General features: G+C 34.9%; 3 protein-coding genes across 3 annotated transcripts in view; 1 reads left to right on the top strand and 2 right to left on the bottom strand.

Annotated features, from left to right (window-relative positions):
- Positions 1 to 2,759, bottom strand: part of pigg (phosphatidylinositol glycan anchor biosynthesis class G (EMM blood group)) — a 153,066-nt gene extending 150,307 nt beyond the window's left edge. The window contains exons 1-2 of the mRNA XM_082178698.1: positions 2,408 to 2,759; positions 1,068 to 1,273 (exon numbers count right to left, since the gene is read on the bottom strand). Coding sequence (XP_082034824.1) covers positions 1,068 to 1,273; positions 2,408 to 2,561 — 360 coding nt within the window. The 5' untranslated portion in view covers positions 2,562 to 2,759. The remainder of the gene's footprint in view (positions 1 to 1,067; positions 1,274 to 2,407) is intronic.
- A 271-nt stretch (positions 2,760 to 3,030) lies between these two features.
- lrp2bp (LRP2 binding protein) lies at positions 3,031 to 11,901 on the top strand. Its single transcript, XM_082177113.1, has 8 exons — positions 3,031 to 3,422; positions 4,427 to 4,533; positions 4,634 to 4,747; positions 6,177 to 6,307; positions 6,510 to 6,615; positions 8,946 to 9,169; positions 10,326 to 10,491; positions 11,480 to 11,901. The coding sequence occupies exons 1-8, from the start codon at positions 3,344 to 3,346 to the stop codon at positions 11,543 to 11,545; spliced, it is 993 nt and encodes a 330-aa protein (XP_082033239.1). The 5' UTR covers positions 3,031 to 3,343; the 3' UTR covers positions 11,546 to 11,901.
- Positions 11,902 to 12,050: 149 nt separating this feature from the next.
- The window catches only part of snx25 (sorting nexin 25), a 69,183-nt gene continuing 68,733 nt past the window's right edge, over positions 12,051 to 12,500 (bottom strand). The window contains exon 19 of the mRNA XM_082176927.1: positions 12,051 to 12,489. Coding sequence (XP_082033053.1) covers positions 12,424 to 12,489 — 66 coding nt within the window. The 3' untranslated portion in view covers positions 12,051 to 12,423. The remainder of the gene's footprint in view (positions 12,490 to 12,500) is intronic.

The raw sequence follows: 12,500 nt of genomic DNA, 5'->3' as shown, positions 1-12,500 counted from the left end.
AGTGAGTGAGTGAGTGAGTGAGTGAGTGAGTGAGCGAGTGAGTGAGTGATTCAGTGAGTGAGTGAGCGAGTGAGTGATTCAGTGAGTGAGTGAGTGAGTGAGTGATTCAGTGAGTGTGTATGTGAGTGAGTGATTCAGTGAGTGAGTGAGTGAGCATGTGAGCGAGTGTGTATGTGAGTGAGTGATTCAGTGAGTGAGTGAGTGAGCGTGTGAGCAAGTGATTCAGTGAGTGAGTGAGCGAGTGAGTGATTCAGTGAGTGAGTGAGCGATTCAGTGAGTGAGCGAGTGAGTGAATGAGTGATTCAGTGAGTGAGTGAGTGAGTGATTCAGTGAGTGAGTGAGTGAGTGAGTGAGCGAGTGAGTGAGTGAGTGTGTGAGTGATTCAGTGAGTGAGTGAGCGATTCAGTGAGTGAGTGAGTGAGTGAGCGAGTGAGTGAATGAGTGAATCAGTGAGTGAGTGAGTGAGTGAGTGAGCGAGTGATTCAGTGAGTGAATGTGTGAGTGTGTGAGAGAGTGAGTGAGTGTGTATGTGATTCAGTGAGTGAGTGAGCGAGTGAGTGATTCAGTGAGTGAGTGAGTGAGCGAGTGATTCAGTGAGTGAGTGTGTATGTGAGTGAGTGATTCAGTGAGTGAGTGAGCGAGTGAGTGATTCAGTGAGTGAGTGAGCGAGCGAGTGAGTGAGTGTGTGAGTGATTCAGTGAGTGAGTGTGTGAGCGATTCAGTGAGTGATTCAGTGAGTGAGTGAGCGAGTGAGCGTGTGAGCGAGTGAGTGAGTGATTCAGTGAGTGAGTGAGTGAGTGAGTGAGTGATTCAGTGAGTGAGTGAGTGAGTGAGTGATTGATTGATTCTGTAGCTCAAACAGTGTTGGCGCTTGCAACGCCAAGGTCATGGGTTCGATTCCCAGGGAAAGCAAGAACTGCTAAGAATGTAAATGTGTGCCTTGAAATGCACCATACCAAATGCATAAAATGTAGATGTAAATGAGTCTGTGTGTGTGTGTGTGTGTGTGTGTGTGTGTGTGTGTGTGTGTGTGTGTGTGTGTGTGTGTGTGTGTGTGTGTGACTGACCTTGATCCTGGGCATGGTGACGGTGGGCGGTCTGGCTTTGGCAGTGAAGCTGTGAGAAGAGCCTCTCTCTAGCACATGTCTGGTGTACGGCATGAACCTGAGACCATCAGAGCCGAACACGAAGTCCTGTCTGAGAGCGTCGATCAGGAGCAACACCACACGCCGGAACAGAGGAGCCGGGGCTCGCGACGAGTTCACGCCGTCTCCTGGAACACACACACACACACACACACACACACACACACACACACACATACCACCAAAACACCACCTGTTATCTCTGTAAAGCTGCTTTGTTCAGCGGTAGATGTGTGTGCTTAACACGCTGAAGAATAATGAGCATTGAGTCTAAATGTAATTATGAATTCAATTATAAATAATAACTTACAATTTAATACATTTATTGTAAATAAATATAAAAACACACAAAATATTTATTATATATAATTATATTCTAAAAATAATAACTATAAATGATATACTGTATATAAAGCTAAAAAATTATGAGTATCTAAAAAATCTAAGAATAATTATGAATTAAATAATTAAATCATTTATAATTTAATACATGTATTATAAATACATTTAAAAATATATATATTTATATATATAATTATATCCTAAAAATAACAACTATAAATTATATATAAAGCTAAAGATTAATGAGTATATAAAATAATCTAAATATAATTATTAAATTATAAATGATTAAATTATTTATAATTTACTATATTATAATTTAATAAATATACTATAAATACATAAAAACACAAATTATGTTATATAATTATATTCTAAAAATAAAAAAAATAAATTATATGTAAAGCTAAAGAATAATATCTAAAAATCGAATATAATTATTAATTAAATTATAATTTTTAATAATTAAATTATAATTTACTAAATATATTATAAATATATAAAAAAACACAAAAATTATATTAACTATATATAATTATATTCCAGAAATAACACATATAAATTATATATATATAATGCTAAAGAATAATAAGTATCTAAAAAAAATCTAAATATATTCTTAAATTATCAATTATTTTACAAAAATCAATTATTAAAAGTTAAATTAATAATGAATTCTAAACAATCAGTCTCAATAAATAATAATCCAGATTCCAGATGTATCTTTAATAATACTTAACTATTTATCACAATTAATCATCATCACATCATAATTAATAATTTTGTGTGTGTGTGTGTGTGTGTGTGTGTGTGTGTGTGTGTGTGTGTGTGTGTGTGTGTGTGTGTGTGTGTGTGTGTGTGTGTGTGTGTGTGTGTGTGTGTGTGTGTGTGTGTGTGTGTGTGTGTGTGTGTGTGTTTACCTGTGTGTGGCTCTGCAGGGAAGTCAGTCAGTTTGCTCTTGGCTGAGAAGGAGGATTTGACAGGAACAGGGAAGAATCCTCTCAGGAAAAGAGCGATTGACACAATCTCAAATATGAGACACAATAAAGCAAATACTGATGAGCTCAGCTTCATGATGAAGATTAATACACCTCATTAATATCACTTCTATACATAAGACAACACTGTCCGCTGCCTGATTTCTCACTGACGGCAATACAACGGCATTTTGAAGAGAAACGCCACTAAATCCACACGATAAATGAAGACTCTCGCGGATTAGTGTTTTGAAATTCTCATTTCCGTGTTGTGCAGTGAGAATCAACGGCAACCCACAAGGATCTTTTCTCACATTTTTCAACGTTTCTGCGGACTCTTATTTTGTAATCAGAGCCAAAACTCTGAATTTACATTTACATTACATTATATAAAGTTCTAAAAAATATCTAAAATTGTATTATAATTTATATAATAAAAACTGTATAAAATAAAACATGTCTCTTACTAAATAAAAATAAGAACAGTTGTATATAGAAAGTTCTTTTTATTTATAATTTTTTTTACATTTTAACAAATTAGGCGACAGGGAGAGAAATAAGATTTCAATAAACACGCAATTGTTGACACTTATATTATTACATAATTATCTAATTTATTATATTATATTAATAACTACGATAAGTTCGATGAAAAGCCACAGTGTGAGGTCATCAGTGGCTGCGATGGTAACATTTGTTTGTAATTTCGTTTATTGACTTTTTCTCCACCATCAAACTCGCGTTTTATCCGCTAGGACATTTATAGACAAAGAAAACCGTCGAAATAATCTACTACGCATTATGGCTTTTCTTACAGTGCTGCTGATGGTGAAAGAAAAGTGTGTTTGTAAGCAGTGAGTTAGTGGTTCTGTCGGGGAAATGGAGAAAATCACAACCTCGAAGTTTCTGAATTCAACCGAGAATTATAAAGATATTAGAGAAGAGATGATGCAACCAGGTGAGTCATGTGAAACCAGTCAAACGTTTTGAATCGTCAAGATTTTTTATGTTTTTGAAAAAAGTCTCTTGTGCTCACCAAGGCTGCATTTAAAAAAAAAAAATTTAAATACAAAAACAAAACAAATATTGTTAAATATTATGACAATTTTAAATAACTGTTTTCTATTTTAATATATTTTAAAGTGTAATTTATTCCTGTGATCAAAGCTGAATTTTCAGCATCATTACTCCAGTCTTGCAGTGTCACATGATCCTTCACAAATCATTCTAATATGATGATTTGATGCTCAAAAAACATTTCACATTATTAGCAATGTTGAAAACAGTTATTTACATTTTTATTTCATGATGCTATGATGAATAGAAAGTTCAAAAGAACAGCATTTATCTGAAATCTAAAGCTTTTGTAACATTAAACACGACCGTTCAAAAGTTTGGGGTCAGTGAGAATTTTTATTTTATTTTTGGGCGAAATAAATAAAATAAATCAATACTTTTATTCATCAAGGATTAATTTAATTGATCAAAAGTGACAGTAAAGAAACTTTATAATGTTACAAAAGATTCTATTTTAAATAAATGTTGTCTGAACTTTCTATTCATCAAAGAATCCTGGGGAAAAAAACTGTTTTCAACACTGATAATAATCATAAATGTTTCTTGAGCATCAAATCATCATATTAGAATGATTTGTGAAGGATCATGTGACACTGAAGACTGGAGTAATGATGCTGAAAATTCAGCTTTGATCACAGGAATAAATTACACTTTAAAATATATAAAATTAGAAAAGTTATTTTAAATTGTCATAATATTTAACAAAATTACCGTATTTTTTTATTTATTTTTAATCAAATAAATGCAGCTTTGGTGAGCAGAAGAGACTTCTTTAAAAAAAATAACAAATCTTACCGATCCACAACTTTTGACTGGTAGTGTGTATGTATACACACACACACACACACAACTCATACATCTATTGATTGTGTTTGATTTGATCAGAGATCAGTGCTGAGTCGGTGGAGAAGACAGTGATTCTGCTGAAAGAGAAAGCAGAGAGTGGAGATTCTCACGCCGCCTTCCTCCTGGGACAGATCCACTATGAGGAGGTGATGACGCCTGAAGTCTCGCATTTACTCTGCACACTGTTTCTATAGGTGATGCGAAGCCAGAATCCATGAATCATGACTCCTGGTGTTTGTTCTTCAGGGCCGCTACACAGAAGCAGAGGTGATGTTCGACAGCATTAAAGATGAAGATCCCCGAGCTCTGTATCAGCTGGCTGTCATGTATTACGATGGCCTTGGAACCAGAGAAGACCTTGTGAGCACCTTCTTCTTCATGATATCTCTCAGATCTACAGTTATACTACACTGATCAAAGTGATTTTGTGGTGAAGTAAATACTACAGAAAAATCCAGTGTAATTTCTACTGTACATGAAAAACTTAGTTCAGGCAAGAATGAAAATAATTAAGTAAATTCTATATTCTATAAGTAGAATTACTCAACTTTTCTGATACTGGTGTTCCCATCATGCACTGGGCCTTGAATAATTAATGAGGTTGATATCTCGCTGTATTTACACTGTTTTATCATTGCTTTAGTTGTTAGGATTAGTAACTTGCCATTTTGTGACATTTGGAGTTAATTTTCTACTCAAAATGACACATTCAAACACAAAAATGATCCATCAAATGTTCCCGTCATTGTGTATTGTCTACTAAGTATTGAGGTCTCTGCGTTCACATTAAGTGTAATTTTTGATATGTAGATATGGTGTTGATATTACTTTAAAAGTGTGGGTTTTATTCAATGTTATATTGTTTGAGTGAAATGTATTGCAAAGGAAACTTCAACTAAATAGATATTACTTAACCTTTTATTAGCCAAGTTAGAATTACTTATTTTCTGTTACTTAACTTAGTTAAGTAGAGTTTACTTAATTCCATAAGTGAAATTTACTTTAAAAAATAGGCGTGCAAAAACCTGCCAAACAAAAATTAAGTAGCCTAAATCAAGTAAATTTTGTGTAGGCCTTTTTTTTTTGTTACAAATTTACAAACGCCTGCAAAAGCAACTAAAATTGGAGCACAACAGTCTGAAGTCCGGAAGTAAAAACTTTAAAAAACTCATAAACCTTTAAAGTCAGCTCTACTGTGAGTTGTGAGGTTGTTAATCGATGGTATTTGCTTCTGTTGAAACCGTTAGCCCGCATTATTTCAGCTTATTTATAAAATAATCGCGTTTAACAGCTAAATTCGTGTTGATAAACTACATTATTCATGATGCTGTACAGAAAAGTCGAGGCAACAGCTCTTTAGCTCCGCCCACTCCAATAAACGAGAAATGTTGATATATTTATGCATATTTTGCATTCCACTTAAAAAAATATATTGTTTTTATACACAATCAACATTTTAAATGAGTAGTTTTATATTTCTCCATCGTTTTTAAGGTTTTTAGTTTGCATCATTCGCAATGCTTCATGGGATTGTAGTTCTTTCCCTCACTGAAGTCGTTAAACACACAGTTTTGTACTTTCGTATTTTTGTCTGATTTTCAAACACTTTTTTTGCTTTAAGTCAAAGTTTGTAGTGTTGTGATTCTCCTCGCAGCTGATTGGCTTGGTTAATGGCTTAAAATCCCTATGGGAAAAATTTATGGAAAAAAATTGTTCCGGAAAAGGGGACGGACACTGTTACACTCTATTAAAGTCTCACTGTCCATATGAAAACCACCGACTTTAACAGGGCAAAGCAATGGAGTTGATGAGAAGAGTTGCATTGTGGGATTCCTCTGTCAGACACGCGGCGCTGTATAACCTGGGCCGGGCGTATCTGGTGGGTTACGGGGTCCAGGCGTCCAGCGCTGAAGCGGAGCGGTGAGAAACTATCACACAAAACACACATCTCAACACATCTGTGCATGGTAGGGGTGGAACAATATATCGTGTCACAATATATCACAATACAAAAATGCATCAATATGTATTGTGGATAGTTCACCCAAAATAAAAATATATTGTTCCACCCCTAGTGGGGAAGATTGTGATTTGGGACTGTGTCCTGGTGTGTTTCTCGCAGGCTTTGGCTCCTGGCAGCCGATGATGGGAACCCGAACGCTAGTGTGGAGGCGCAGTCGTCTCTCGGCATGTTCTACTGCAGACCGGAGACCCTCGACCTCACAAAGGTCCTGATATCATGCATTACTCGCACAACCAGAGAGAATCAGCACTCGGTTCCTTTGGGAATCTAATGGGATTTTTGAATAGTGATTTATGAGTGGAATAGGTCTGTGGTTGGCAAGAATTGTGGGATGTAAACTTGTAATTGTGATAAAAAAAAGTAAGAATTGTGGGATGTAAACTCATAATTACGATAAAAAAGTCAGAATAGTGGGATATAAACTCACAATTACGATAAAAAAAATCTGAATTGTGGGATATAAACTCACAATTACGACAAAAAAGTCAGAATTGTGGGATATAAACTCACAATTACGATAAAAAAGTCAGAATTGCGGGATGTAAACTCATAATTACGATAAAAAAAGTCAGAATTGTGGGATTTAAACTCATAATTACGATAAAAAAGTCAGAATTGTGGGATATAAACTCATAATTACGATAAAAAGTCAGAATTGCGGGATGTAAACTTGCAATTACGATAAAAAAAGTCAGAATTGTGGGATGTAAACTCATAATTACGATAAAAAAGTCAGAATTGTGGGATGTAAACAAGTCAGAATTGTGGGATGTAAACTCACAATTACGATAAAAAAGTCAGAATTGTGGGACGTAAACTCACAATTATGATAAAAAAGTCAGAATTGTGGGACGTAAACTCACAATTATGATAAAAAAGTCAGAATTGCGGGACGTAAACTCACAATTACGATAAAAAAGTCAGAATTGTGGGATATAAACTTGCAATTGTGATAAAAAAGTCAGAATTGTGGGATATAAACTTGCAATTGTGATAAAGTCAGAATTGTGGGATATAAACTCACAATTACGACAAAAAAGTCAGAATTGTGGGATATAAACACAATTACGACAAAAAAGTCAGAATTGTGGGATATAAACTCACAATTACGATAAAAAAGTCAGAATTGCGGGATGTAAACTCATAATTACGATAAAAAAGTCAGAATTGTGGGATGTAAACTCACAATTACGATAAAAAAGTCAGAATTGTGGGATGTAAACTCATAATTACGATAAAAAAGTCAGAATTGTGGGATATAAACTCACAATTACAATAAAAAAAGTCAGAATTGTGGGATGTAAACTCACAATTACGATAAAAAAGTCAGAATTGTGGGATGTAAACTCACATTTATGATTAAAAAAGTCAGAATTGCGGGACGTAAATTCAATTACGATAAAAAAGTCAGAATTGTGGGATATAAACTTGCAATTGTGATAAAAAAAAGTCAGAATTGTGGGATGTAAACTCACAATTACGATAAAAAAAGTCAGAATTGCGGGACGTAAACTCAATTACGATAAAAAAGTCAGAATTGTGGGATATAAACTTGCAATTGTGATAAAAAAGTCAGAATTGCGGGATGTATACTCACAATTACTATAAAAAAGTCAAAATTGTGGGATATAAACTCACAATTACGATAAAAAAAGTCATAATTGCGGGATGTAAACTTGCAATTACGATAAAAAAGTCAGAATTGTGGGATGTAAACTCATTACGATAAAAAAGTCAGAATTGTGGGATGTAAACTCACAATTACAATAAAAAAGAATTGCGGGATATAAATGTGTAATTGCAATGAAGAAAAAAAAAAGTCAGAAATCCGTTTTAGAAAAGCTTTTTTTTTTTTTTCATGCGTGGCAGAAATTGACTTCCATGATGTAATCAAGTAAAATATAATTCACTTTATCACATAAATATGACTTAGCATGTCATAAATTTAGACTTTTTATGTCAATTTAGAATTTTGATGTGATAATTATGTCAATTTCGTCTTATGTGAATGTTGAAAGTTAATTCCAACTATCTCTGCTTTTTAACTAATATCAAAACTGCATTTATTTGATCAAAAATACAGTAAAAATAGTGAAATATTATTAGTGTAAATCAGCTGTTTTCTATGTGAATATATAGTAAAGTGTAATTTATTCCTGTGATCAAAGCTGAATTTTCAGCATCATTACTCCAGTCTTCAGTGTCACATGATCCTTCACAAATCATTCACAAATATGATGATTTATGATTATCAATGTTGAAAACAGTTTATATTTCATATACTTCATATTTTAGTGGAAACCTTTATTTTTCAGAATTCTTTCTAAAAATAAAAGTAACCTTATAAATGTCTTTACTGTCACTTTTGATCAGTTTAATGCATCCTCGCTAAATAAAAGTATTAATTTTATCTTCCAGACCCTAAACTTTTGAACAGTAGCGTATCTCTCAGACTCGTTTCTGAAATCATCGTTCAGGGAAATCTAATGCATGTTTTTCAGATGTAGTAAACCTGAGTGTGTGTGTGTGTGTCAGGCGTTCTCGTGGCACTCGGAGGCGTGTGGGAACGGCAGTGTGGAGTCTCAGGGCGCTCTGGGAGTCATGTATCTGTACGGGCTTGGTGTGCAGAAGGACCCGGACTCGGCTCTGTTCTGCCTGAAGGCCTCGGCGGAGAGAGGGAACGTTTACGCTCAGGGTCATCTGACGGCCTGTTACTACCAGCGCAAACTCTACTCCAGAGCCGCAGCGCTGGGAGAACGGTGCAGCCTCACTCACACACACACGCTTACATGCAACCAGATAATCCGTTGTTTGACGGCTCAGTCTGACTGAAAAACCTTCATGTTAACATTGTGGTTGATTATGATTTGACTTTTCTAACTTTAGTTAGTGTGTAATGTTGCTGTTTGATCATAAACAACATCTGCAAAGTTACGACGCTCAAAGTTCAAAGCAAAGGGAGATATTTGCTTTTACAGAAATCGCTTTTTAAGGACTACAACAAACGGCTGGTAGAGACTACACCACATTCCTCCCGGGTTAGTGACATCACCAACCCTAGAATTTACATAAACCCCGCCCCCAGAACACGATTTATAGATTATCAAGACAGAATATGCTAATCAATGACTAGAAGATAACTACACATAAGCTACATAAATTCATCAACTAACCATTCAGAAATGTCCTGTTGCTTCTACATGTTGTCACTTCTTCTTGAGTCTCTCCATCATTGTCTGACTCCGGTTTGAACATAAAAGGTTAAAAGTTTTTGAAATGTTCAGTGCATGTGTGTGTAAAAGGACACGAGCTCTTGAAGCTCCGCCCCCTGTGCCGGGAGCAGCAGCTCATTTGCATTTCAAGGGACAGACACAAAACGGTGTGTTTTTGCTCACTCTCAAAAAGTGACAATTTTAACATGCTATATAAAAATATCTGTGGGGTATTTTGAGCTAAAACTTCACACACACACTCTGGGGACATCAGAGACTTATTTTACATCTTGTGAAAAGGGCATTACACCACCCCTTTAAATCAATCCAATTGAGATCGAGGACTGCGCATGTGCAGTGACGTAGAAATAGCGTAATGACGTGCTGAACGAGCTGTTGTTGAATAAAGTGTCATATTTATGAGTTTTCCGTCATTATATTATCCTCCTTTCCCTGTGAAGTGGAGCAGGACAACATCCCACCAGTCCTGGTTTCAGATCCTCATACACAGTTTTGGCCATTTTTTCTGCGTGATCAATATAAGCAGCGGCACAAATTATGACCAGAAATGGATCAATATCTGCTGTTTAAAACCGTCAATCCGATTACTAATGGATTATTTGGTTGCATGTAAACGTAGCCAGACTGAAACACTGCTCGGTTTGATTTAGCATGTAATAAGTGGTTTTGGTTGTTCTGTCAGAGTGTGTGGATACGAGGACATCAGTGCTATAGCGAGACACACAGGCTGTGTGGAGGAGTTCATCAGGAAGGGCATCACTATAGCCATGTTTTACTTCGCACGCTGCCTTTATCTGGGTCGAGGAGTCCTGCAGAACAGAGACAGGGCAAAAGCATACTTCACACAGGTACACAAGTCCAAACAGTGATAGGCTGTATTTACACAGTGTAAATGGCAAAAAAAATATTTTCTTTGCAGTAAGTGTCTGTTATAATGCAATTCTTCTGCACAGATGTTAGACCTGTAAGATGCACTGCTGCTGAGAAGAGATGTGGGAAATAATAAAAGTAATTCTGACTTTATAAATTGCAGTTGAGAGATTATCTCAAAAATTCTGCGGAATATAAACTCACAATAGCGGAAAAATCTGAATTGCGGGATATAAACTCGCAATTACGATAAAAAAATCTGAATTGTGGGATATAAACTCGCAATTACGATAAAAAAATCAGAATTGTGGGATGTAAACTTGCAATTGCGATAAATTCAGAATTGTGGGATATAAACTCGCAATTACGATAAAAAAAATGTGAAATGTGGGATATAAACTTGCAATTGCGCTAAAAAAGTTAGAATTGTGGGATGTAAACTCGCAATTACGATAAAATCTGAACTGTGGGATATAAACTTGCAATTGCGATAAAGTCAGAATGGTGGGATATATACTCAAATTTGCGATAAAAAGTCAGAATTGGGGGATATATACTCAAATTTGCGATAAAAAGTCAGAATTGTGGGATATAAACTCACAATTACGATAAAAAAGTCAGAATTCTGGGATATAAACTCGCAATTACGATAAAAAGTCAGAATTGTGGGATGTAAACTCGCAATTACGATAAAAAAAAATCTGAATTGTGGGATATAAACTTGCAATTGCGCTAAAGTTAGAATTGTGGGATGTAAACTCGCAATTACGATAAAATCTGAACTGTGGGATATAAACTTGCAGTTGCGATAAAAAAAGTCTGAATTGTGGGATATATACTCAAAATTGCGATGAAAAGTCAGAATTGTGGGATATAAACTCGCAATTACGATAAAAAAAGTCAGAATTGTGGGATGATTTGAAACGATCTGTATTGTATAAAGCTGATTTCTCTCGTTGTCGTCAGGCTGCCAGGATGGATCCAGAAATCTGTCAGGAGCTGCAGATGAACGTCGTACACGGCAGAATATAAATCACACAATCACTCGTTTCATCTCAGAGAAGTTTAGTATTATCTCACTGTGATATAAAGATGATCCAGAGAGAGTCTTTTAAAAACCTAGTTTAAAATGCATGTGCCAAATTCTTACAAATCTAATCTTTATATTCAATTATGAAAAAAGTTTAGCCTATATCTTGAATATGTGTGTACATATAAAATGTATTATTTTCAAAAAGTTTTCAAACACATTTTTTAATGAATGTTATAAATATTTTAAAACTACTACATTACTTTTTTTTTCTTTTTTTTTATCATTACACGTATAAATACATCAGCTGGATATTATTTACTTCCCCCACAAAAAAGAAGAAAGAAAACAATAAAAACAACAAAAAATAATTTAATTTAGAAATTGAAGAAATTGTACTAAAGTTCAATTGTACTCACTAAGAAAATGTATTCAAGTTCAAGATATGAATTGCATTTTAATGTATATATTTAATATTCTACTATATTGAAGACATGACACATGACATCTTCTTTTGCAATTTATTGCTTATAAATGCTCTAGCCTATTTTTGGTAAAAATAAAAGTCTATAATAATATTAATAATAATATCACAAACAGAACCTTCACAATAACTGTACATGACATATTGCACGATTAAAAGCCTTCATAATGGTCACAATAATATGTAGAGCGTTTACATTGGTCTGGCTTCTTCTTTTTACACTCATAATTCACATTACAAAGCAAAACCCCCTAGAAGAAAAGGAAAGAGAGAAAGCAGAAGATGACAGCTGGCAGTGAGTGACCGGGCCTGTTCCTCCAAAAACACAAGAACAGATTAAAACACAAACACATATTCACGACGCTTCCTCGAGTCACGTGTTTGAGAAAGAAAACATCAGGCCTGTACGGCGTCGACGCTCAGCTCAGGATACAGTTCTTTAAGAAGCATCTCCAACAAGATCTAAAGACAGA

Source organism: Leuciscus leuciscus (assembly GCF_965113295.1).
Source record: "Leuciscus leuciscus genome assembly, chromosome: 8".
NCBI lineage: Eukaryota > Metazoa > Chordata > Actinopteri > Cypriniformes > Leuciscidae > Leuciscus > Leuciscus leuciscus.
This window is presented reverse-complemented; position numbering and strand designations above follow the sequence as displayed.

Bases quoted from the DNA above. Each gene is read 5' to 3' on its own strand.
- lrp2bp (XM_082177113.1), top strand. From the start codon at position 3,344: ATGGAGAAAATCACAACCTCGAAGTTTCTGAATTCAACCGAGAATTAT. The intron at 4,748-6,176 runs GTGAGCACCTTC...CGACTTTAACAG, and splicing joins TTGGAACCAGAGAAGACCTT to GGCAAAGCAATGGAGTTGAT. The intron at 6,616-8,945 runs GTCCTGATATCA...TGTGTGTGTCAG, and splicing joins AGACCCTCGACCTCACAAAG to GCGTTCTCGTGGCACTCGGA.